Source organism: Podarcis tiliguerta (assembly GCF_965153285.1).
Source record: "Podarcis tiliguerta genome assembly, chromosome: Z".
Lineage (NCBI taxonomy): Eukaryota > Metazoa > Chordata > Lepidosauria > Squamata > Lacertidae > Podarcis > Podarcis tiliguerta.
This window is the reverse complement of record NC_139553.1, coordinates 9,211,432-9,238,538: the sequence shown is the minus strand read 5'-3', so window position 1 is coordinate 9,238,538 and position 27,107 is coordinate 9,211,432. Positions and strand designations below refer to the sequence as shown.

Here is a 27,107-nt window from a genome sequence, read left to right as displayed (position 1 = left end):
TGAGCACCAGCCTTGTGCCAGGCGACATACGGCTTTTGCTGCACTGAACGCAGAAGCAGCGCATGTCCAGGCAGCAAAAACCTTTCATAGTTGTTCGTCTAGACTTCTTTTTCACCTTTGAAGAAAGGAATCAGTTGCTTCTGTGTTGTTTTTGGAGGAGTGGAGCAACAGGTTCCGAAGAGGAACCAGATTGTCTTCCTGTCCATCAAAGACGATAAAGGGCATGGAACAGTTCACCTTGGCTGCGGTGCCTGGGACTTTGTAGCTTAGAGGAAAGGCAAGTAAGAAGTGACATGGTAGAAGTTTATGAAACTTTGCAAGGCATGGAGAAAGTGGATAGAGATAAGCGTTTGCCTCTGTCTCAAAACACTGGAACTAGCGGACATCCAATGAAGTTGGAACGTTCAGGACAGACAAAAGAAAATACTTTTTTTTACACTGCACGTGGAACCCTCTCTTACAGGAGGCAGTGATGGCCACTAACTTGGGTTGCACAGATTAATGGAGAATAAGGTGGATCAGCGACTGCTAGCCATGATGGAGGCTGTGTTCCGCCTCTGTGGTTGGAGGTAGGGATGCTTCTGAATGCTAGTTGCTGGAAACCACAGGAAAGGGCAGGTGGGCTCTTGTGCTCAGGTCCTACTTTAAGGGTTCACACAGGCGTTTGGTTGGCATTTTTGAGAATGTGATGCTCTACTAGATGTGCCATTGACTGATTGAGCATGGCTCTTCTTAACGTTAATTACTTGGAGGTTTTGAGTTGGATGCGTTATCTAACTTTTAGATCGCCAGGGTTTGTTTCAAACACTTAACTCTGCTGCACTATAGGACTTGAGTGATTATTTTTACTGTTAGCTTAGTCTTGCTTTTTTTGGAAATATTTTTTGTCATCGTCGTCATCCCCACCCCCCTCTGGATACTTCATTTCATTTTTGTGTTCCTATATTCGGCCTATTATTGCCTGTATTCCTAAGTACATAGACCGGAGAAAAAGTTATATGGAAATGTGAAGCTGCTTTATTTGTTTATTTCTGGATTAGAATTGGTCTACATAGCCCAAAACTATCTGCTCTGAGTGGGAGCAGCTTTTGAAGATCCGAGACTTCTTAGGAGAGACTCTTTTTACATCAGGGGTGGGAAACCTCAGACCTAGAGGAAAAATGTGTCTCTCTGGGACTCTGCCTCGCCTTTGGGAGCCTCCTCAGACCAGTCTTTCTGAACCTTGGGTCTCCATATTTTATTGGGCTACAACTCCCATCATCCCTTGCTAGCAGGACCAGTGGTCAGGCGTGATGGTTGTTGTAGTCCAACAACTTACAGGGACCAGAAAGGCCACCTTAGGCAGTGCACTCCCCTCAGCCACATATCCTCCTTGAGTCTTTTTGCCTGGCTGGCAAGCATCTTGCTTTCCTGGCTGGAGGATAGACATATAAGGAACACCAGGTTGGGGTGAGAGTTCTGGCTTGAATTAGACCCATCTAGTGAAGGTTATATGGGAACGTCAGAGACTGCCGTAAACCCTTATATAACTAGTGGTCTGCAGGTGAGTTTCTCCTGCAAGTTCCAAAGATCTCAGAAGCCCCACTCTGCAGTAACTCAGAGCAGAGCTTTTGAAGTGGCTGCCCCCATTGTGTAGATTAGCATTCCTATCGAGATACCCACTATCTTCACTTTCCAAAAACAGTTTGATTCTTTCTGTTTCCCCAGCTGGATAAATGGATCTTTGCCACATGTACCTAGTTTATATTGGTTTTGTTTTGTTTTAAATGTGTTGGCTGCTTTTTTTGTACTTTTAACTGTTTGTTTGTTTTGCTGCTTTTATTGTGCATCACCTTCAGACAATTTTATAGAAGGCAATTGATAAATTAATGGTGATGATAACAGTAATAATAATTTGAATTGAAGTTATTCGACTCCAGACTCAGCTGTCTTAACCCAGCAGTGGGAAACCACCAATTCACTTTCCTAATTAGTCCCACCAAGCCTCTCCATGTGGCCAGGCCATGCTCATATATGATGTCAGGGTTGATGGGAGTTGTGGCATTTGTCAGTGTCAACAACCATCTGATTATTGTTGCTTCTATCCATTCTCCAATGATCATCTGGTCAGGATAGAACCACTACACTTCCTTGTAACTTTCTGGCAGTTTCTTGTTGCAGTTACTATGGGACTCAGCTCTGGTTTGGGGAAGAAAGCATTTCCTACTCAGAAGTGCCTCTTGCTAATTTATAAGCATATAAGAATCCTCCCTTTTTCTTTTAGCAAGTTCTAATGAATAAAGGAGAAGCCAGAAGAGAGATTTGTATGAAGACAGAGCTGCTGAAAGATATCACCAACAGCAAGGAAGAAGGTAAGCAATACATTCTGCTTGGGGCTGACCTTATGGGCATCCTTTTCAGGCTAGAACACTTGCACTTCTGGGCCCTCTTGTAAACCTTAGGGTGCCTGGTGTTTAAGGGAGGAAAACCTTACATTAAAGCAAGAATGCAGGCAAACAACCATGGTATTTGACCGGGTGAATTCGTTATCGGCATATATTCAGGCAGTGTGCAGAAGACGCCCCCAAATAAATGTAACACAATCCTACGCGGGTCAACCCAGAAGCAAGTCCTACTGAGTTCAGTGGTGCTTATTCCCAAGCAAGTAGAATTGCGATATAGGTCTTGGAGCTATGGAGTGGGTTTAAAACACACATTTTATTTCCTTTCTGAATCTCATTGGTAAAAAAAATATGTTTTGGATCTGCACTGGTCAAGTCCCTAAGAGAGGACAAAGTGAATGTAGATCTTAGATTTTTAATTGTAGCAAAAATTCCTTTAGCAGGGGTGTTCAACCTCTGTGTCTTACAGTGCTCCCCATCAAGGGAAAACTATTTTAAAAATGAATATAAACCATCACAGGTATACACATAACTTGAAATGTTTATAGTGTTATTTAACAGCTGCAGTTCAGTGACACAGATATCTATCAGAATTCCTCAATGAAATGTGAATTTGAAGAAACCACCAAAATGTTTGTTTTCTGTTGAGAATGTCCACCTTGTTTGTCTACTTATAGTTGCATACTATCTTAAATTTGAGGCAGCATGTGTGGAATTAGCTCATTTTATATCCTCATGACCCTGTTGTGGGAAGGTAAACTTGCCTGAGATTAATCTTGAGGGACAATTTGAGAAATGTCCTTTCTTATAAGCATAAGAACTCCCATGCTGTAAGGTGGACAAGAAAGAGTGTTGGCTTTGAATGTGGGAGATTTTGGTTGAGCTAGTTTCTGGTCATCTGCAGAAATAGTGTCTGTAGAAAAGGTGTGAAATTGTTGAGAATATTTGTGCTCATCCTTGTACTTCATCAATCCTCCCCCCACAAATATACACTCAATGAAGATCAAAGTAGTTATCAAGGAGTAAGGGCCATAATTTTCGTAATACTGCACTGGTTTTTGATGAAAATGAGGATTCTAGTGCAGAAGGTGTGTGTGTGTGTGTGTGTGTGTACCCCCCCACACCTATATACATAAACACACACACACACACACACACACACACACAGAGAGAGAGAGAGAGAGAGTATTCCGGAAGGGCATTCATTGCAGTAGAAAAGTAATACTATGGTTATTAAAATAATGAGATGCTTTATGAACTTTGCTTTGTAGAACAAATAAAATAAAGTAAGTTGATTGAAACCATATCTGCAAATACTGTATACAATAAGTAATCCATATTGTGGAAAGCCGTTCTTGAATAAAAATATCTTCAGTGGGTGCCTAGACAAGTTTCCCCCTATATTGGTCTAGTTATCAAAGCAGCCAACTAGTTTGTGGGTTAAAGAATAAGCAATAATACAATCATTTTAATAAACTGCTAAATACAATAGCACTGCCTTTACAAATTCTAAGGATAATAAAATAAATTCTTCAGATGTATTGTTGCATAAATGACTGGGGCACACATTGGGAAGGCGCATATTTAAAATATTTCCAATATAGATCCGGATTGGAATATAAATATCACTTATAAAAGGCTGGGTGAAAGAGGAAGATCTTTGGTAGGCACTGATAAGATGACAGAGACAGCACCTGTCTGACATGAAATGGAAGGCAGTTCCAAAGAGCAGGAGCTCTCTCTCCCAGTATGCTGTTGAAAACCAGTAGCTGGGAGTCATAAGTGGGGAAATACTGTTGCACCAGGTGCTGCTTTCAAGTTCCCAGAGTCCTCTTACTTTGAGAATTGGATGGTGGAGATGTGCTTTTGGCCTCAAATAGCCAAGGTTTCCTTATGCTTGGAAGAACATAGGAAGTCGCTGTATATTGAGTCAGACCAGTGGTCCATCTAGGTCAGTCCATCTAGGTCAGTATTTTATACACTGGCCGAGGGGATTGTACTTGGAGTTGCTGGGGTTTGAATCTGAAACTTTATATGCATAGAAAGCAGGTGCTCTGCCACTGAGCTGTGGCCTGTATGTTCCTTTCAGCCTTCACTCCATCTATCCCCCTCTTTTTTCTGCCTCCAGGATTTAATGCTATGGCAGCAGATGAAAACGCCATAGAGAAGCAAATTGGAGAGCCAAAGATGGCCCCTGGAGGTGAAACCAATGGCTCCTATGAAAGCAACGAAGCCAAGAGCCACACAAATGCAGCTAAGAACCCTCAGGACAGTGTAAAAGTGAGCCAAGGGGACTCCACTGCGAAGCTGAGCAGAGTAGCAGAGAATGGCATTTCTGAGAGAGACAGTGACACTGGGAAGCAGAACCACATAAAAGCAAACGATTTCATGCATACTTCGGTCACGGGGAGCAATGGCTACATTTTGCCGAAGCAGATGGCTCATGGGCCGCCCAAACGGACTTCTAGTGGGGCTTTTGCCACGAAGACACTTCCCGCAGGAGGAGGCAAAGCAAAGGCTATGAGCACCTTCTCCCAGGCACAGGCTGCTCTGCCGGCTAAGTCTGGGGAGGGTGGGAATGAAATGGAGGCTAAGAAATCAGCAGCGGTGCCTGCCGGCGTCAAGATCCACAGAGCTCGAAAGACGATGACCAAGCCCTCCTCTAGCCTGGTAAAGTATACATAAAGTATCTGCTAATAAATTGTGGGGCAAGGTGTGTGTGGGTGTGTAGAGAGGTTGGGTGTGTGTGAGTGTGGGCCAGTGTAAGCTTGAGGCTGTTTGTGCAGCATTTATTCTCTCCCCAGGTGTCTGTCAAACTTGAATGTCTCTGTAGAATTCTGGGGGTTCCCAGCTCCTGAGAAGAATGACTTCTGGGGCAAACTCAGTCTAGAGTTACTTTATCTGTAACTTTGATTTAGAAAAAGATTTTGTGATCTCCTAGGACAGGAGTTGCCAATGTGGTGCCAGTGAACACAACAGCAGCCTGCCCTGGTTCCCATTCTCTGAACACACACATACACTGTCTCCTTGGTCATGACGAGGTGAGGCGGTTACTACTTTTCTCGCTTGAAAAGTGCATGGAGCTGAAGGAGGAAGTTGGGAGAGGGGCACTCTTTCCCACTTCCTCTTCAAGCTCTATGTGCTTTTCCAGGCTAAGGTTAATGGGCCCAGCTTTCAAACAGATCCCTTGGAAAAGGAAGTGAATGTGTGCACGTTTTCTTTCTGCCTATTGTTTGAGGAGCAGCTGCTGATTCAGGGTCAGTGAGAGAGACTTGATCAGAAGAGTACTATCTGTAGTACTCCCTCAAAAAATCCAAAGGTGCCCACAGATGTTGCAAAGGTTGAGAACCCCTGTTGTAGGAGCACCGTGACCAGCAAGTGTCCTTTGAAGTGGTATTTTTTGCATTCACCCATTCATTTCCTTCATTAAATTGTATAGCTGGAACATTCTGTGCTCATCCTGTAACAAGAGCCATTGATATATCTCTCCCTCCTGCTTCGGAAGGGGATGATACCTGTGTTTCTCCCATCGCTTGCAGACAGTGCACAAGGAACTGGCTTGATGGTTTCATGCCTTTAAGATCTGCCCTGGTGTAATTGTATCTCTATTTGTATTTTTTATATACAAATATCTATCTATCTATCTCTAGAAGATCATGTGGCTGAGCTTTATACAGCCAGGCACCCAAGGCATTGATCGATAAACATTTACACAACTTACACATGTGTGATTCTTGCATGAAGCTCAGGTCTTCTTTAAGCTTGCCAGTAGATTCTTGGTTCTTGGATTTATTGGCTCATCAGCAATCCTTCCACATTTTCCAGAGCAGCTGCCCTGGGGCAGGCTGTAGATATCTGGCATTGTGTTCAGGGAGGCTTTGCTCAGAGTGCATAAACAGCTCTATAATTCTTCCACCTGGCATTGATTTTTAAAGGCTCCTGCACTTGTGTGTTGTTAACAGGGACCTAGGATTGTGGTAGTGGTGGTTCACCTTTCAGAAATGTGTTTCCAACAGCCTATTCTCACCTGATGCCTGGCAAGTGTATTTAAGGTGCAGGAAGGAATTGCTTGAAGTTGTATAGTCAGAGCACGTCAAAGTGCAAGTGGATAAATAGGTACCGCTCCAGCGGGAAGGTAAATGGCGTTTCCGTGTGCTGCTCTGGTTCGCCAGAAGCAGGTTATATTTGCTGGCCACATGAACCGGAAGCTGTACGCTGGCTCCCTCGGCCGATAAAGCGAGATGAGCACTGCAACCCCAGAGTCGTTCATGACTGGACCTAATGGTCAGGGGTCTCTTTACCTTTACCTCATGTTATGTTTGTTTCAGGTTGCACGTTTTCAGGTTGCGTCCTGCGGCGACCCGGAAGTACCAGAGAGTGTTACTTCCTGGTTTCGCCGCTCATGCGTGCACTGACGTGCAAAATGACATCACGTGCATACGCAGAAGCGGCGAATCGTGATCCGTGCGTGCACAGACGTGGGTTGCGTTCTTTTCAGGTTGCGAACGGGCTTCCGGAATGGATCCCATTCGCAACCACAGGTACCACTGTATATATAAGTCATTCAGGTAAAAGGCTGCTGAGGATGCCTTGATTCTTCCAGCAAATCATGAGGGTAAGCAGAGAAACTCACCATCATTTAGCCAAGGTTATAATGGAGAAAGGCTATGTATTGTAGATGTTCATGCAGAGATAGGGAACCTCAGGGCTGGAGGCCAAATGCGGGCCTTGAAGCCTCTTTTTCTGGTCCTTGGAACTCTCCCCAGGCCACTGATCCTCACTGATACTTCTTGCACCTCCAGTGTTTTTGTTTATCTGGAATGTCTCCTTGAACTCTCATCGTGTCTCCTGCTTGCCTGGATGGAGGGTAGAGAGGGAAGAACAAATTTACATTCGTGCCCTGCCCACCACTGGCATGTGGACCTCTTAGCTGAAAAAGGGAACTCCAGGATGGAATGCGGTACTTGGACAGCTGCCAAAATCTCCCCACTGCCTTGTTAGCTGAAAATAGTGGCAGCTAGGGATTTGTGATTTTTCTCTTCCCTGGAACAGTTATGGACAGCCCCCCCCCCCCCAATTTATGCACATTCAATAAGCGCATGACCATGTATATGTGAATCTCACTGAACCTGGAAGTCACCTGGAAACATCATAAACACATCACTGAAACATCATTTGGTGCATAGCTTATTATATATCTGAGTTTCTGGGTATACCCCCTTCACCAGCAACTTGTGAGTCTGCAGCCTGTTTGAGTTACATGTCTCTGCATTGACCTGTGTAGAAAGCCTGTTGGTTTTCATAAGAATCACCCATTCAGGGTTTTTTTAGGCTGCCTTTTGAAGCAAAGGCACTGTCAAAATGTTCGTTTGCTTCAGATTAGACCTACCGAAATAAATGTGCTTTCAGAAGTAACTGACCCAGCTATGGATCTTATAGAAGAACAGGGATAATGTGCTTTCTGCAGTGAAAGCTTCTGTTTGGCCACTGTCACCACTGGAGGTTAACGCTGAAACTGAGAAGAGTGTCACATTTATATTTTCAGCCACAGGTTTCTGATGGTAAAGAGGGAAGGGAGGAAAAACCCTGACTGCAACCCTGGAGAGCCACTGCAAGTCAGCGTAGACCGGCAGTTAGATGATTTGATTTGCTATTAAACACTTTATTATCTTCCTAGAATGAACTGTACTGCTTCAGTTTCGCAGGTGCGGATCAGATTTTTAAAGTTCTCACTATGTTAAAAACACATCTCCAGTAGGTAGAAATAAACAGAGCAAGGGATTTATCTGATTATCAAGAAGTTTTCTGGTTCTTCATCCTGCGGGTTTAATACTTGAACTGTGAATTAGGCTGGAAACAAATGAGGCATCAGATTGTCTGGTTATGGCAAAAATATTATGCGTGATCTTTTTCTTCCATTTGATTTCTGAGCCAAATTAGCTGATAATAATAATTTCATTATTTATACGCCACCAATCTGGCAGGGTTGCTACTTAATTTTTGGTGCCTAAAAAAAAGTTAGGGTAGTTAATTCATTATTTACTGTTTTCGACAACTTTCCTCTATTATCCTGAAGGGTTTCCTTGGATGTTTATTTTACCGGGAAGCAAATTGCCTTAAAACACAGGTGGGGAAATTCAGGCCTGGGGGCCAAATCCATCTCCCTGAACCCCTCTATCTGGCCCTTGGAATTTCCCCTAGGTCACACCACTTACTTACTCTGCTCATGCCCTGAGTGTGTTTTGCTTACCTGGAATGTACCCTTGAACATGTCTGGATGAGGTTTAGGAGAGCAGAGTGTGTAGGAGATACTCAACTACAGTGGTACCTCTCGTTGCGAATGGGATCCGTTCCGGAGCCCCTTTCGCAACATGAGCAGAACGCAACTCGCGTCTGCGTGTGCTGCAATTCTGCGCATGCGCATGATGTCATTTTGAACATCTGTGCATGCGCGAGTGGCAAAACCTGGAAGAAACCCTTTCTGGTACTTCCGGGTCACCGCCGGACGTAACCTGAAAAGATTTAACCTGAAGCAAACATAACAAGAGCTATGAAAGTAAAATTGCTCCAGCCACCTTTGTCTCTGGCCCTACCTACCTACCCCTGGCATGCAGCCCTTGGAAAGTTGCCAGGAAAGAATATGGTCATGGATTTGTAGTGTTGGAAACGGGACCCTTAGGGTAATCTAGTCAAACCCCCTGCAGTACATGAATCTTTTGGCCATTGTGGGGCTTGAACCCATAACACTTAGATTAAGATCCTCATTCTCTACTGGCTGAGTCTTCTCAGTTCCTTGGGCAGAAATTAAGTTCCTTACCCCTTGCCTTAAAGAAAGGGAAGATTTTGGGAGAAATGTCAGTCTGTTTGGTTTTTTCCCCTTTCCCTCTACAGCATTTTAGGACTTAAAAATAAAGGTGTACGTATGTGTGTGTCTGTGTGTTACAACTGAGCTTTCCATAGAATCATAGAATCTTATGAGTTGGAAGGGACTCCAGGGGTCATCTATTCCAACCCTGTGCAATGGCAGGAATCTCAACTAAAGCATCCATGATAGGTGGTCATGATCTTGCAGGTTTACTTCCTTTCTGTTATATAAGGACTATCTTCTTGTTTTTGTTTTCAATCTGGGATTTTTTTGTCTCTTTGGCATCTGTTGCATTTGCTTCTTCCTGTGAAATGTAAGTCCACTTGCATTGGAATTGCTGTTGTCACTGTTGGCTCTGAACTGGCAGCCAATTTGAAACTCTTAGTTGAGAGCAAGACTCCAGGAAAACACCCCAGGGAATTTTCTTTAATCATTTCATATAAGAGACTGACATGTGTAAGTGACCCATTCTTGACCCAGGCTATTGCAGTGCTGGTGGAAGACAGCTCTGTTTTGATTTTGCTATATTTATTATATTATTATATTATATTATATTATATTATATTATATTATATTATATTATATTATATTATATTATATTATAATATAATATTATATTATATTACAACTTGCTGGTCACTTGTTATGCAAAAAGGTCTCTTAGGGTTGCCATATTTTAAAGAGCAAAAAAGAGGACACACTTGATAATAAAAATAAAAAATAAAAATGGGGGGAGGGGTGGTATTTAAGAGATACCAATGAAAGTGTACGGAGGTACGGAGGTGGGCCGAGGGCACCCCACAAGCCTGTCTCCTGCTGCCTTCCTCTCAGTTGGGTGAAGGTGGCAGTGCCAGGCAGAATAATAATAATAATAATAATAATAATAATAATTTTTAATTTATATCCCGCCCTCCCCAGCTGAAGCCAGGCTCAGAGTGGCTAACAACAATAAAAGTAACACAGCATTCTAAAATCAATTCATTTTAAAATCAATTCAAAATCAAATTAATGGCAACCATTGGGCTAGAGTTCTGTGAGGATTACCAAAGGAGGGGGTCAGACTGTGCCTTGGCCAAAGGCCTGGTGGAACAGCTCTGTCTTGCAGGCCCTGCGGAAAGATGTCAAGTCTTGCAGGGCCCTAGTCTCTTGTGACAGAGCGTTCCACCAGATCGGGGCCACAGCCAAAAAAGCCCTGGCTCTGGTTGAGGCCAGCCTAACCTGTCTGTGGCCTGGGACCTCCAAGATGTTTTTGTTTGAAGACCATAAGGTCCTCCTCTGTGGGACATACCAGGAGAGGCGGTCCCGTAGGTACGAGGGTCCTAGGCCGTATAGGGCTTTAAAGGTTAAAACCAGCACCTTAAACCTGATCCTGTACTCCACCGGGAGCAACAGCAGCAGAAAAGTTCAGTTGCACAACAACACCAGAGTCCTATAAGATGCCTAGGAGTTGTATTCCACTTTAGTTCTACTCAGAGTAGTCCCACTGAAATTAACAGACATGACTGAGGTCTGTTAATTTCAATACTCTTAACTTGATTGAATTAATACAATGGGTTTTTATCACTCTCTCTTTGTTTCTTGGTTTACCTATGATCCACTATCATTCTTTCATGTGAACAGCTGCTCTTAATAAGATACTTATCACTGCCTGTACTTTTCTGGTTTCATTTCCTGGTCTCACAATTGATGATTCTGACTGCACGCCGCTCCCCAGGCACCCCAATATGTGTACACCCTTGAAACTCAGGACACTTAGTTGATCTGATGAAGTGTACTCTATAAAACCTTATGCCATAATAAATTAATGTGAGACTTTTTTGAGACTCATGTGAGACCTAGTTTGTTTGCCTTTCGGGGGCTAGCAGAGGAGAGACACAGAGCTTGCCTTTCCATACTAGAGGTGGAGAAGAAGGCTGCTTCTCTGTTTGATTGTCATCACAGGTGCAGTGAAGGATAATCTCTCTTCTGTCTGCCCACTGACCTGCCCTCATGGAATTCCATACACTCTGTCTGCATGCATTTAGTGTTCTCCTGTGGCAACCAGGCTACCCCTTATATACCATGGGTTGTATCCAGTACTCAGAATAGGACCCATTTAAATGGATGGACATGACTAACTTAGGTGCATTAACTTCAGTTGGTGTACTCTGAAGTTTGATGCAACCCAAAGCATCTGGTTGGCAACTCTTAGAACCCAGTGTTGGACTCGATGGATTGCATTGATCCAGCAGACTCCTCTTCTGTTCTTAAGATTGCTTAAATAGTGCGTTCATCTCCCAGAAGCCATTAACTATAGTTTTCTGGCTTGGACGTAATAGGAAACTGTTCTTAGCTGAAGGCTTCCTATAATGTTTACTTTCTTATGCAAAGGGTAGGGGAGCAGAGCAACTCTGTTCAAGACCATTAGTTCCGTTCATATCTTATTAACCTGAAAAATGATCATCCAAACATAGCCCCTGCCTGCCAGGTTCATAGACTGGCATTGCCCATTCCCTCTTCTTGAGGCCTTAGCACAGGAGTAGCCAACATAGTGCATGCCAGATGTTGCTGGGCTGCAGTTTCTACTATCCCTTTATCATTGGCCTTGTTGGCTAGGGGCTGATGGAACTACAGTGGTACCTCTGGATACGAACTTAATTCATTCCAGAGGTCCGTTCTTATCCTGAAACTGTTCTTAACGTGAGGCACCATTAGCAAAAGCGTGTCTGCCGCTGCATGCACTCAATTTCCGCTCAGTTTACATATTTACAAGAATATGTGCCTTTTTAATGAGGATTAAACTCCTTCCTTCCTTCCTTCCTTCCTTCCTTCCTTCCTTCCTTCCTTCCTTCCTTAACAGTGGCCAACCACACACCCTGACAGAACGACCCACAAGCAGGACATGCATTCTCTTGTGCTGGCAGTGGAAATTCTGCCTGATCACCTGCGCCCTTCAGTATCAAAACACAGTGCAGGGTCATAACCTCTATTCATATGGTGCCATAAGAAATGTTTGCCCCAGTATTCACTGCCTTGGACTATTTTCTGATGGAGGGGTGTTTTAAGCAAAAGGAGCCTGAAGTGTGTCCGTTCCTAGCCCAGTACATGTGTGTTCCATTAAGCAGATGTACTGAGTGCCTAAACCTCTGCCAATAGAACCATCAACAGGCACTTTTCATTATTGATGGCTGCTTTGGATGAGTGCCTCTTAACTGCCTCCTGTAATTTCACTTTGATCCTTCATGCATTTTTTTTTATTTTGAAAAAAAATGAAAACAAAAAGAAAGAAGGGCACCTTATGTGGCTGAGAGAAAAGTTGTGGGCTTTAGGTGTCTTTACTCATCGGTTGTGCTCAAGTTCTTTGCTTTGGATGGGGGGATTCCATCTCTCTTTGTGCAAGAGAAAGGTTTGGGAGCCAGGTTTACATATTTACAAGAATATGTGCCTTTTTAATGAGGATTAAACTTTCTTTCTTTCTTCCTTCCTTCCTTCCTTCCTTCCTTCCTTCCTTCCTTCCTTCCTTCTTAAAGTAATGTTTTCTTAAGGTAGTTGATTTTCACCAGAAAAATATAAAGGGTTCTTTTTTATTTCTGTTCCCAGCACACAAGTAGAGACCCCAAAGAAACACCCAAGGAAGATGGAAGAAGGGAACTTTTGGAATTTGGGAAGCCCCCCTCTTTGCCCCCTGTTCCTGGCCTTCATTCATCTCTACCTCAGAACCAGAGCTATGTGGCAGCATCAAAATCACAGACAGGTACCCCCCTTTCTATTTTATTTTTGTGGGGAAGCAAAAGCTCAAGTTGGGAATCTGCTGGCCTTTTCTGTAACCCAGGGTTTCCAAGACTGTGGTCTGCAGACTACCAATGGCCTATGAGCTTCACCAGGTGGTTCACAGGGTGTCCATAAATTAAAAATTATACCACATCTAGCACAGAGCATTATAATTGCTAAAATTGGGGGGGGGGGATGTAAGTGGTCTGTCAAGACCCTCAGCAATTTTCAAGTGGGGTGGGGGAGCCACTGTGGTGGCCACGTCCACTACCGCCATCTGTCCCCTTTGATTGGATTATCAGCCCTTGCAATTTAAGCAGAAAATTGCTGGAACATTGTGGAGGTGGAGCTGAAGTTCCATGCACCTAAAGCTTAAATGAGGGACAAATTTGGCTTAACACACCAATAAAAAGAAGGTCCCGGGGTTCGTCTGCTGTTGTTTTTTAAATGTAACAGTCTTTGTGTCTTGTGTATTTTCAAATGAAAGAAGGGGAAGCTTAAACCCTTCCCTCCCCAGCCAAGATCCTGACAAATAAGAACTGCCATAAGAAAAGAAGCAGAGACCTGCTGGATGAAGCCCTTTAGTCCAGCGTCCTCTTCAAACAGTGGCCAGCCAGATACCTTTGGGAAGCTTGCGAGCAGAACCGAGCGTAATAATGCTCTCTTCACACTTGCAGTTCTCAGCAGCTGGCATTGGAGGAGGGGTGAAAAACAAGGCACATCTAATCCTCTTACCTAATGCTTGTTTCTTTTTACTCCTCCACCAACTCTTACATGTGTGTTTCCCCAGGAAACAATCAGTTTCCCCTTTCCTCTATGCAAGGAGCAGAGGTGCCCCAGTAGTTCTCAGAACCCTTAACAAACTACAGCTCCCAGGATTCTTAGGGGGAAGCCATTACTGTTTGAGTTGTACATTAGTGCTTTAAAAGTATGATGCAGATACAGCCTTGGATTCTAAGGGCCCATACATACCTCACATTAATGTGGACTGTGAACCTTTTGTGTCTCCTTTAATTGCCTCTTGTATATGGGGCATTCTCCTCCAACTTCTTGGAAGGAATTCAGTGGCGCTGTGGTCTATAAACCACTGAGCCTCTTGGGCTTGCTGATTGTAAGGTCGGCAGTTCGAATACGTGTGACAGGGTGAGCTCCCATTGCTTTGTCCCAGCTTCTGCCAACCTAGCAGTTTGAAAGCATACCAGCAGATAAATAGGTGCCACTGCGGGGAGAAGGTAAACGGCATTTCTGTGTGCTCTGGCTTCCGTCATGGCCTCCTGTTGCACCAGAAGCGGTTTGGTCATGCTGGCCACATGACCTGGAAAGCTGTCTGTGGACAAACACCGGCTCCTTCGGTCTGAAAGCAGAGATAAGTGCCACACTCTGTAGTCAAATTCTACTAGACAACCATCCAAGGGTCCTTTACCTTTAAAAGTAAAGGTAAAAAGACCCCTGACCGTTAGGTCCAGCTGTGACTGACTCTGGGGTTGTGGTGCTCATCTCACCTTATTGGCTGAGAGAGCCGGTGTACAGTTTTCAGGTCATGCGGGCAGCATGACTAAGCTGCTTCTGGCAAACCAGAGCAGCGCATGGAAACACTATTTACATTCCTGCCGGAGCGGTATGTATTTATCTACTTGCACTTTGGCGTGCTTTCAAACTGCTAGGTTGGCAGGAGCAGGGACTGAGCAATGGGAGCTCACCCTGTTGTGGGGATTTGAACCGCCGACCTTCTGATTAGCAAGCCCTAGGCTCTGTGGTTTAACCCACAGCGCCACCCGCGTCAAAATTCTACTAGACAGCTGTCCGAGGGTCCTTTACCTACTGTTAACTCCAACCTCTGCTGTCCCACTCTTTCTCCTCCCTAAATCCAGAGATTCCTTATGCCACTGTTTCTCAGACTAGCCAGCAGGACCAGCGGTCAGGAGTGATGAGAGTTGTCATCCAACAACAGCTGGTGATCCAAGTTTGAGAAACACCACCTATGCTTTCACCTGTGCTTTGAAAATCTCGAGAGGAGAGCTGCATCAGGGAATCTCTGGATTTGGGGAGGCAGCAAATTCTTTGCATCACAGCCTAATTTCTATTCTGCATTGGGGAAACTTTTTGGTGGTGTGGGAGGAGTGAAACTGCCATTGGACACAGCCTGCATCTTTATCATGAAGAGGCTTGACATCACCCCTAAATGTGCACTCCTCCATTGTCTCCCAAGACAGATGGATGCCAACTGTATGATGCAGATTTTCATTAGTTGGATGTTGCCTTTTAATAACTTTTAATCAGTTGCTTTGCTTGTCCTCAAGGCCGTACAGTGGTGCCCCGCAAGACGAATGCCTCGCAAGACGGAAAACCCGCAAGACGAAAGGGTTTTCCGTTTTCAGAGGTGCTTCGCAGGACAAATTTCTCTATGGGCTTGCTTCGCAAGACGAAAATGTCTTGCGATTCTTGAGGTTTTTCCCCGCTCCCCAACCCCTTTTTCTAAAGCGCTAAGCTGCTAATAGCCTTTTAGCAGCTAATCCGCTAATCCCTTAAGCCTTTAATAGCCGTTAATAGCCCTTAAACTGCTAATAGCGCCAATCCGCTAATGGGCTTGCTTCGCAAGACAAAAAAACCGCAAGACGAAGAGACTCACGGAACGGATTCTTTTCGTCTTGCGAGGCACCACTGTATTTACCTAAGAGTGCATTTAAAGCACTGTGAGATCACTTTAAGCAGCCATTACTTCCCCCACAGAATTCTGGGAACTGTAGTTTCTTAAAGGAGCTGAGAGTTGTTGTATCTCACAGAGCTACAATGCCTGGAGTGATTGAACAGTCTTTTCTTCTTCTGAGAATTGTAGAGGGGGAATGGCAAGGTCAGTATAATGCAAAGAAACAATGCAGGGCTCCTGACCTCCTCACTTGCCCCCCAATCTCCTGGTAAGCAGCTGCAGTGCAACCAGAGGCCAGGTGAGCAGTGCAGCTCCGCCAAGTGAAAATGGGACTTGGTGTTTGATTGTGTGTTCCTTTGTACTTACCGTATTTTTTGCTTTATAAGACTCACTTTTCCCCTCCTAAAAAGTAAGGAGAAATGTGTGTGCGTCTTATGGAGCGAATGCGGGCTGCGGAGCTATCCCAGAAGCCAGAACAGCAAGAGGGATTGCTGCTTTCACTGCACAGTGATCCCTCTTGCTGTTCTGGCTTCTGGGATTCAGAAATTTTTTTTCTTGTTCTCCTCCTCCAAAAACTAGGTGCGTCTTGTGGTCTGGTGCGTCTTATAGAGCGAAAAATATGTTAATTAGCTGTTTACTGAATTAACTGTTGGATACTGCATCTGATCCACCCACCCTCAGGGAGGCTCATATACCTTCTTGTGTTTCTGCACCCTACTTTCTGCCTCCTGATTATTTTCTCTTTTGTCCCTCCCGTCCAGCTGCTTCAGTATCTAGGAAGAAGAAGCGAAGAATGGGAACGTACAGCCTGGTTCCCAAGAAAAAGACCAAAGTTTTGAAACAGAGGACTATGATTGAGATGTTCAGGAGCCTTGCCCATTCCACTTCAGGTGGCAAGGTGAGGGCTGTGGAAGAGAGTGAGGTGCTTGGTGGATGAATGGAAAGTGGTGTCAGCTACTTTCGTAGCTGGAGATGGTGGTCCAGATCAGCAAGGAACTTCTCTTTGTGCAGTGTGGCTGTATAATCCAGGGAATTGTTTCTTTTAGAAGAAATGTGATTTATCACAACAGGCGATACACTGTTTTTGGGTCTGCTTTCTTAAGAACCCAGTGGTTCTGCTGGATTGGAGCAAAGGCCCATCTAGGCCAGCATCCCTCCATCTCACAGTGATGCCCCAATGGGAAGCCTGCATGTGGTTTGTGAGGGTTAACAGCCCCTGCAGATATTTGTGGAGAAAAGGAAGACAGGGGAGCACCCATGGTCAACCCATAAAATGATTATATATATTCAGTAAGCCTAGTTGTAGACCTCTTCATTTTTAATTACTTTGCTATTGCATTTTAAGCTTACCCTTTCTCCAGTTTGCTCAGGGCAGTGTGCATATGTCTCCGTCCCAACTTTGGTCAGTACAGACAGGGTAGGCACGCGGGTGGCGCTGTGGGTTAAACCACAGAGCCTAGGACTTGCTGATCAGAAGGTCAGCAGTTTGAATCCCCGTGACGGGGTGAGCTCCCGTTGCTCGGTCCCTGCTCCTGCCAACCTAGCAGTTCGAAAGCATGAAGTGCAAGTAGATAAATAGGTACCACTCCGGCAGGAAGGTAAATGGCGTTTCTGTGCGCTGCTCTGGTTTACCAGAAGCTGCTTAGTCATGCTGGCCACATGATCCAGAAGCTGTCTGCTGACAAACGCCGGCTCCCTCTACCTATAGAGCGAGATGAGCTCTGCAACCCCAGAGTCGGTCACGACAGGACCTAATGGTCAGGGGTCCCTTTACCTTACAGACAGGGTAGGGGGACCTCTGTGGCCCTCTGCTTGTCATTAGGCTCCAACTCACCACCAGCATCAGTTAGTATGGGCAATGGTGAGGTGTGATGGGGGCCCACTGACATTCCCTGCTCCTGGTTTACATGACTGCAGCCTGAAATAAGCAAACAAGGAGTGGGAAACCTTTAGGCCTCCAGGTGTGGTTGGACTCCAGTTCCTATCATCCCTTGCTAGTTGGGGCTGATGGGAATTGGAGACAAACAACATCTGGAGGACTACGGGCTCATTGCCCCTGGTTTAATGCAAAGTGGAATCTGTATATATTTGTAGCAGGGGAGGGAAACCTTGACCCTGGTGGCCAAATTGAGCCCTCCTGACTTTTCTGCCTGGGATTCAGGGCTCTTTGCAAGACGCAGTCCTCACCAGCTCTGCTCCATGCCTTCCTCAAGTACTTTTGCCTGGCTGGAATGTGTGATTGAACTGTGGTAAGGCCTCTTGCTTCCTGTATGGAGAGGTTTGTGCAGGGGTGTGGCATTCTCTTTTGCTGCTTGAAGCCACTGCGTCTTCACCGTGGCCCTCAGAAGGTTCCCACCAGTGAATGTGGCCCTCAGCCTGAAAAATGTGTTCACTTCCCTTTCAATTTAACTGTTTGTCCACATGGGTGCGTTCAGGTTGAAAAGGGTGATTCTAGCCCTCATGTGAACGGGGAGAGCTTAGATGCGGATTCTGAAGACGAGGACTCAGATGAACTGGAAGAAGACAATGAACGTGGAAGTGAGCAGCAGGCTGCCTTCCCTGCAGAGGAGAACAGAATGGCTAAGGAGGGACTTGTTGATGGCAGCCGTGCCAGAAAGGTGATTTGAATGCTTGTTTGAGATGCTTGAGAACAACTTTTAACTTTGATCAATATAGGTGGGAGTATGCGGGTGGCGCTGTGGGTTAAACCACAGAGCCTAGGCCTTGTGCCAGAAGGCTGGCGGTTCGAATCCCCGTGACGGTGAGCTCCCGTTGCTCAGTCCCTGCTCCTGTGAACCTAGCAGTTCAAAAGCACGTCAAAGTGCAGGTAGATAAATAGGTACCGCTCTGGCAGGAAGGTAAGTGGCGTTTCTGTGTGCTGCTCTGGTTCACCAGAAGTGGCTTAGTCATGCTGGCCACATGAGCTGTACGATGGCTCCCTCGGTCAATAAAGCGAGATGAGCGCCGCAACCCCAGAGTCGGTCACGACTGGACCTAATGGTCAGGGGTCTCTTTACCTTTACCTTTAAAGGAAGCGACAAGGTGAAGCAAGAGTTTGTGGTGTAGCACAAAGGTGCTTTCCACCACCACCTTCAAGGTCTCGGGTGCCTGAGTGTTCTCCAGATGTTGTTATATCCAGGTGTTTCAAGGAGGAAATGGGAGCTGCAATATTATGTCAGTTAATAATAAAGGTGTTTCCTGCTTGGCAGGGGGTTGGACTCGATGGCCCTTGTGGTCTCTTCCAACTCTATGATTCTATGATTCTATGATTCTAATTGGGTTGATGGGTCAGTTAAAATATTTTGTTCATTCTTTTTTAAAAGTCCTGGATAAATTGGAGCACAGGCTCGTTATTTTTAAATACTTGTTTTAATTGCCACATTAAAAAAAACAATGTTTTATTAAAGAGGTATATTAGATTTGCAAGCTGCATTTCTCACCCCCTTCCATGCCATCACTTACTCCTCTGCATAGTCACCAGTCTGATTAGCTTAAAGCCCTAGAGATTCACGGGGGCATAAATGACAAAAACCAATCTAATAGTCCTTAAACGTTTCCAAAACAAGTGCACATTTGTAAATCATCATTGTGGATGGCAGCTGTCCATCTTCACATTGCTTCATTTTCAAAATCTATTCTGCCCCTCAAGGAGAAAGCAAAAGTTTTCCTTGGGTGGCTTTAATGAAATTTAAATAAAATGCCAGAAGTCTGCTTCCACCTTAAAAAAGAAGCCCTTATACGGGAGGCAGCCATTCTTCTCTGAGAGTTCCCACTGCAATATGTGGGGTGGGGGCATTATCTTAAAAAAAATTAAATAGAAACTTGATTCCACTCCCCACCTTTAAGAATTTCCAATCTGCATGCAAACATATGCAGATTTAATCTGTGAAAACCTGTACAATAAATTGACAAAAGGCTTCTTTTAATCAGGAGGTGAAAAGTTTATGGCAGATTTGATCTCTCTCTTTTTTTCTCCTTCTCCCCTAGCCACCTTCAGTTGGATCTTTTAAAATTTGAAGCATAAAGCAGTAAAGAGAGATGTATTGGTGATTATTGGTTCAGTTGGACCCAAATTTATTTACTCATTTATTGCATTTATGTCCCACCTTTCCACTCCAAGGAGCTAAACATGGTGTACACTGTTCTCAACCTCCTTGTTTTTTTTATCCTCACAACATCCCTTCGAGGTAGGTTAGGCTGAGTGAGCTTCACACCTGAGTGGGGATTTCAATCCGGGCCAACCCAGATCAAATTCCAGCACTCTAGCCAATACAGCATCCCTAAGGAACATCCATTCTTAACCACTGCAACACCCAAAACGACTATTCAGTCCATGCACCACAACATCTACAATGGAGGTGAAAGAGGCAGAAGGCTCAGTGGCTCAGTGCTGATTCCTTCCCCTGGTTTTGTGAGGGTTGGGGTGGAAAAATGACACCCATATACTCACATGCAATACCAAAACCAAACCAAAACAGAGCTCATAAACATTACAAGTTTTTTACTGTAGTTAACCTACTTTTAAACCTAATACAGTGTTTATAAAAATAAGTTCCAAATATCGTTAAATTTGCCCATGTGTGACAGATGTGCCCAATAAGGAGCACAACTTGCTACCCGGTCCGTGGCATTCTGCAGCAGCTCTGGCCTCTGGGCTGTTCTGGCTTCACTATCTAATCTCTGAAGAACAACATACAATGCAAAAACACAGCTGCCCGCAAAATGCAACAAGGCTTATTTTGCTGATTGGAATTAAGCATCAAGACCACATCAATACTGACCTGTTGCCTAGATATAAGCTTCTGCCAGCGGGAGTGAGCCTTGAGGCTTGGTGCTGCTGTGTAGGAGTTGCTCTGGCATCTTCCCTGGAATGGAATCTCTGCCTTGGGAGTATCTGCGGTTTGGTTTCTGGTGTAAACTACTGATAAAGGGAGGAAAACAGTTCCTCAATTAGAACTGCAGTGTAGATGATTCATGGCTGCCACATGCCACACAAGCCTGAAGGTGCATTCCAAGCTGTGTGCTGCTGCTATTATTTTTATTTAATAATTTTATTACTTATGCCCCACTCATCTGGCTGGGTTGCCCCAGCCACTCTGGGCGACATACTGCACATACATAATAAAACATCAAACGTTTAAAACTTCGCGATACAGGACTGCCTTCTAAAAATTCTTTATAGTCTAGTTAATTTATCTCCTTGATATCTGGTGGGAGGGCATTCCACAGGGAGGGTGAACAAAACGAATAAAATAAATACCTAGGAACCAGAACCAGGGACCATGAGTGTGTATTTTCACATGTGCACCTGAAACCTGCTTTGTGTGTGTGCAAATTTAAGGAGAACACCCAATTTAGGGTTGTAGCCAACTATGGTCTACGAGGACCCAGTGGAACTTAGTGGATCTATGTTAGTCATATGCATGAATTTCAATGAGTCTTCTCTGAGCACGACTAAAGCACAAACACAAGCAACTTCTATTGCATTAGTCCTTCAACCAAAGCAGAACAAAGCAAGGTTACAAAATCTAAGCCAGGTAACAGAATTTACATGAACTTAAAAAAAAAACAACTCTGTTCACTATTTACAAGTAGAGATTACTAAAAGTAATAATTAAGACTAATAAAATGACAACATATTCCTATTGAAACATACTAAAACACATTTTAAGAAGTAAGATACTTCACTTACGGTAGTTGGTATAAAACATAAATCTATATTAAGGTGTGTTTTTCACAATACTGGATGCAGCTGTTGGTTTGCTGCACCCAGCAAGTTGCTTCTGAGTCAAATGTGGACAATTCTGTGCTAGGTAAAAACAAATAATCTGACCTAGCATAAGCTAGCAGCCTTGGTTCTTTAAGTGGGCGACAGCTTTTCTCATCTAATTTACTTTCTTGCTCACTTTCCTTTGGCCACCACAGATTGTCCATGGCGAGTCTGAGGATGAGCAAGACTCTGTAGACTCCGGGGAAGATGAGGAAGACGGTGACGAGTCTGACTTGGTGAGCTGTTCCTCCTGTATGCCTTCCCACCTCAGTTTATGTGTGCACCAAGAATGATGGTGAGGAACACCCATGCAAGGCTCAGCATTCTTCCTGATAATAACATTTAAAAACAAAGCAAACATTATTATTTTTTACCCAGTTGCTCTGCCTGCTTTTATGGGTTTCAAACAATGTTTTCACCTTCTAAACAGTTCTGTGTTACAATATAAGTTTATTGATTTCTTGTTAGGCCTCAGCAGGGGTCTGCCCTTGCTTGCCAGATGCCAAGACAAGGGCGTGGTCCAGACAGGCATGGTCGAGGCTGGAGCAAGCAGGACAGAAGCAGGGGCTTGGTCCAAACAGGGACTATCCAGGGCCATCTTTCACGGGAGGCAAGGCAAGGCACCAGGAGTCTGCTGCTACTGTTGTTGTTGTTGTTGCTGCTGCTGCTGCTGCTGCTGCTGCTGTTGCTGCTGCTCATAGTGACCCAAATTGCGCAGACTGATGAGGGAAACCCTGTGGCAATGGCTTTTATCAGCCTCAGAGAGCCAGGATTGGCCTGTAGATGATCAGCCGATGCTTACTGCAGCCTAGGGGGTAGTTCCCTTGTACTGTGGCACTTAGACAGGTTTGTAGGAGAGCACTAGATGGCATAGCACAAGGGATTCAGGAGGTAAGACTCTGGTTCCTGATGACTGGGTGCTTCAATTGAAGACACAAACGCACCGCATCACAGGCACTGTAGTATACCGCACCACATCCCATATATATATATAAAGCGGTGCCTCGCAAGACGAAATTAATTCGTTCCGCGAGTCTCTTCGTCTAGCGGTTTTTTCGTCTTGCGAAGCAACCCTATTAGCGGATTAGCGCTATTAGCGGTTTAGCGGCTATTAAAGGCTTAAGGGATTAGCGGATTAGCTGCTAAAAGGCTATTAGCAGCTTAGTGCCTTAGAAAAAGGGGGTGGGGAGCGAAAAAAAATCTCAAGACTCGCAAGACATTTTCGTCTTGCGAAGCAAGCCCATAGGGAAATTCGTCCTGCGAAGCGCATCGAAAAACGGAAAACCCTTTCGTCTAGCGGGTTTTCCGTCTTGCGAGGCATTCGTCTTGCGGGGTACCACTGTATATGCACAATTTCCCCATGTGCTTTTCTTTCTCATGTTTCAAATTCTGCTTTGGCCTTTGATTCAGCCGTTTTCCCTTTCTTCGCCTTCTTTGCTGGTTTCAAGCAATGGGAGCTGCACTGGAATCCCGAAGCATAAAGACTTTTGTTGGGTTTGAATACAGGGGGTCCCAGGTTTGAATGCTTGCTCTGACACAGAGCCTGTTTGGCTTGCATTGGGCAAGTTGCTGTACCTTGATAAAATCAGTGGTAAGGCATATTGGTAGATTGATTGCAAAGATGAATATTGTCCTGCTTGCCTCAAGCCATAGTTTGCAGCTATATCTGAACCAGTTAACTGTGGTTTGGGTGTGGATGTACGTCCCCAACAAAATACTGAGAATGTACTTCTGGATAAGATTTCCACAGTGCAGTTTTATGCGTGTTCCCTCAGAAGTAAATTCCACTGTATTCATTGGGGCTTACTCTTAGGAAAGTGTGCACAAGCTTGCAGCCTTGTTTTTCCAGTTAAGTTCTTCGTTTGATGTAGTGTTAATACAGGCACAAAATGCATTTGCTACTCAATGTTTGTAACAGATCTGAGACCTGTCAACTGATTAAAGAATTCTTAGTGAATCAGTAAGCTGGTTTTAACAATTATTAATTTAAAAATTTGCACAAATTAATATATTACCGAAACTGTTTATGGAAAGTGATAAATACTTTACTTTTGCAGGAGAATATTAAAAATGAAACAGCATTTGTTTCCATTAGTTGCACACAAGTTGAACTGTTAAAATGTTCTCTTGTTGAACTGGTATTGTGTTACCAGAATCTAATCCACTAGATACATATAGGCTTAACATTTCCAGTTCCGCGGTTTGAAGACTCAGACCTGAGACCAGTCTTGGCTTACTGAACGGTTTAAACAAGCCCTCCAAACCAAGATGGCAAACCACAGTTTGTTCCTGGTTTAGAGTACTCACGGAAAGCAGACTTTACGGGTTCTGGTGTAACTGTAAACTATGGTTTGATTAAATCCTTAAATTATTAATTAAGCTGAGTAAGTGATGGGAGGAGACAGCACACAAACACAGGGCTTGTTTCTTGTCCTCCTAACCACAGCTGAATGATCTCCAGGAATTTTGTTTGATCTTTTTCCCCCCTTTGTGTTGAATGTGCTGATTAATTGAGTGGTGGGGTGGATTTTCATCTGGTATTAAAAGTCTTGTTGATTTTAATCAGTGAACTCCTTCAGCCTTCCTGGTTTAGTGAAATGCACAAGTATGAGGGCTCCCAGAATGCAGTTTTCAATCACTTTGCTCCTCTCTGGACTTTTTTATTGTTGCACTTTGCTGAGCTAATCAAGGTTTGGCTTAATATGTCTCCTGAACCTGGGACTTGTGGTTAAGCGCTTGCCTCTCAAGAAAAAAACTTGGCTGCAGCTCACGATTAACAAACCAGAGACCTTAGCCAAACCATGGCTTGGCTCAACATGACATGGGAACCTGAAAGGAGCAGAGACGAGGAGAACCAGAGGGGTGTGGTTGAAAAGGAGATGTGCCCTGGGGAGAGTCTCAGGGGCCAGAGGAAGAGGCTTGGAGGGCCACATTCAGACCCCAGGCCCCTAAGATTTGCCACCCTTCATTTAAGCATCAAAAGAGGTTGTAATCAGCCCATCCTGAAATATTTCGGCTACAGTTCTGCCCAGACCTGGGCTTTCTTTTTAAAAAAATCTATTCAGTGGGACTTAAGTGCATATAATTGTGCAACAGGATAACACCTTTTCCCCATGAGTTAGCTGACAGACAGTTAAGGATTTTCTTTTTTACTCCTTTGGTTTAGCCTTGTTTTAAACGGTTATAAATGCAGATAGGATACCTCCAGATACCATATTGTCTTACATTCAATGTAACCAAAAGACTTTATAATCTGAACAAAAAAAGAGAGACATTGCACATTCTTTCGTAATTCATGAAAATATTTAATAAAAATTATTATTAAAAAATAATAAATGTAGATATGAGATAAATGTCCTATTTGCAAATTTTTGTTCCAATGGAGCAGAGTCCTTTGCCCATGTGAAAACACCTGAAGCTTGAATTTCTCTGGAAGGGCGAGTTTTGCCTATTAGTAAGTTGAGTCAGACTGCCCAGTATTGAATGCCTGCTGTACTGATGATCAGGCTGCAGCTGTAGTCTTCCTTTTCAGTACAAGGCCCAGTCTGTGCTCATAAATATGGGCAGGGATAAGCAGAGCATAGATTAGGATCTGCTGGAAAATAGCTGGGTGATCTGCAGTACAATAACAACAAGAGGTTCTCCTCTTACATTTTAAGACATTGTTATTTCAGTGTTCTTTTTTTCCTGGGTGGTAACCATCTGGCCTGTTCCTGACATGATGATCCTGGCTTCTTAAACCATGGTTGGGAATTAATAGGTGCCTATGCACTCCTCTTTTGCTTACTGGCTTTAGTGCTGGGATCCTTGCTCAAACTTCATTTCCTCATTGCATTAAAACCAGGGATCTGTGGTTTAATGGTGGCTTACCAGGATAAAGGGACACGGGTGACGCTGTGGGTAAAACCTCAGCACCTAGGACTTGCCGATCGCATGGTCAGCGGTTTGAATCCCCGTGACGGGGTGAGCTCCCGTCGTTCGGTCCCAGCTCCTGCCCACCTAGCAGTTCGAAAGCACCCTTAAGTGCAAGTAGATAAATAGGTACCGCTTTATAGTGGGAAGGTAAACGGTGTTTCCATGTGCTGCTCTGGTGCCGGTTCGCCGGAGCAGCTTTGTCACACTGGCCACGTGACCCGGAAGTGTCTGCGGACAGCGCTGGCTCCCGGCCTCTAGAGTGAGATGAGCACACAACCCTAGAGTCTGTCAAGACTGGCCCGTACAGGCAGGGGTACCTTTACCTTTACCTTACCAGGATAAAAGATCCCTTTAGGTGAATCAACATTAAACCATAGTTTTGGGTATCAAGACTTAATCGAGAAGAGCAGTTAAAAGAGACATGGATCTAAATGCTGAAGGTGATAAGAGGTAAGTGAATGACCTTCATAAACCATGGTGCAACCCAGTATGGCCTGGTTGACACCACATTCTAAACCATAGCTTTGTGAGTATGCGCTATGCACAGGCACAAATGAGCCGCAGTGACTCCTTGGTTTACTCTCCTTTCCCCTCTCCTCCCACACACATACAAGGGGAGCAGTTCAGATTTTTTTCTGCTTTTGGTTAACTGCAGTTTGTTGTGTTGCTTTGTTTGACAAATTGTGGTTAACATTTACTGTGGCTAGTGTAAAACAAGCCAGTTTCAAACCATGGTTTCTGAAGCAAGCTTTTGAAAATTAACCAATCTAATGTTAATCACAGTTCTGGGTCCCATTGTCACGGCAAGCTGGGTTTCACCAAAAGCATGTGCATCTGAATTTTCTGGAGGCCCCCTGTGACTTATTCCTGCTCATGCACATTTTGCTAAATAATGAACACATGAAGACAGATTGTCTGGATTTGTTGCTCTTTGGTTTTGCTCCTTTCTTGTGCTTTGCTGATCAGCATTTTATTTGTAATGATTATATCTATCATCTCTCTGTGATTACTTTTGATTATTGGGTGCTTTATAAAGTTCTTTTTCAGCAGAAGAGTGGGGCAAAAATATTTTTAAAGGAACAAATATGCGGCTAGAAACCAGAAGTAAAATGCTTTTATACTATGCGCCTGCCCTGAATAGTAAAGATTACATGATAAAATAAAGTGCAAAATAAGTGAGGTTGGGCAAAGTTGCTTACATCACATCATATGGATCAGGCCAGTGGCCCACCTAGTCCAGCATCCTGTTCTCAAAGTGACCAGTCAGATGCCTCTGGTAAGCCCACGCGAGCCTTACTTCTCCGGATCCATCACCATCCACTTCTCAGCCCAGGTAGATATTCTCCCAAACCACCTTGCAGTTAAAAATCTGAACCATCATAAAGTTCCAAGAGAGAGTCTTCAGGTCCCTGACAGGTGGAGCTGATCTTCTCATCAAGAAGTCCCTGATAAGATTCCGAAGGACCTCAAGATGCCACAGAAAGCAGTTTTAGAACTTAAGAAAAGCCCTGCTAAATCAGGCCAACCAGACTTTCCCCTCCTGTGGTTTCCGGCAGCTGATGAGAAGAGGCATACTCCCTCTGACAGTGTAGGTAGAACATAGATGTCATGGCAAGTAGCCATTGGTAGCATTAGGTTTCTCTTGGCAGAGAAGTTGGATTGGCTGGATACACACAAGTTTGGCTACAAAGGAAGCAGAATACAGGAATGAGTCTGAGACTATAGTGATTTCTTTCCAAGCTTGCAGATCTCTTTGTACTACCTTGGCATGTGGTGGCA

The 27,107-nt window shown here is 44.3% G+C and overlaps 1 protein-coding gene across 21 annotated transcripts in view; it reads left to right on the top strand.

Annotated features, from left to right (window-relative positions):
* EHMT1 (euchromatic histone lysine methyltransferase 1) overlaps positions 1-27,107 on the top strand; it is a 139,541-nt gene that overhangs the window by 64,558 nt on the left and 47,876 nt on the right. For 12 of the 21 annotated variants that reach the window (XM_083422864.1, XM_083422860.1, XM_083422863.1 and 9 more), the window contains 6 exons: positions 2,264-2,351; positions 4,510-5,051; positions 12,826-12,979; positions 16,405-16,541; positions 18,079-18,261; positions 21,569-21,649. In XM_083422864.1, coding sequence (XP_083278990.1) covers positions 2,273-2,351; positions 4,510-5,051; positions 12,826-12,979; positions 16,405-16,541; positions 18,079-18,261; positions 21,569-21,649 — 1,176 coding nt within the window. In that variant the 5' untranslated portion in view covers positions 2,264-2,272. Of the gene's footprint in view, positions 1-2,263; positions 2,352-4,509; positions 5,052-12,825; positions 12,980-16,404; positions 16,542-18,078; positions 18,262-21,568; positions 21,650-21,881; positions 22,029-27,107 lie in introns of all 21 variants that reach the window. The other 9 variants (XM_083422873.1, XM_083422875.1, XM_083422876.1 and 6 more) reach the window with 1 other exon arrangement.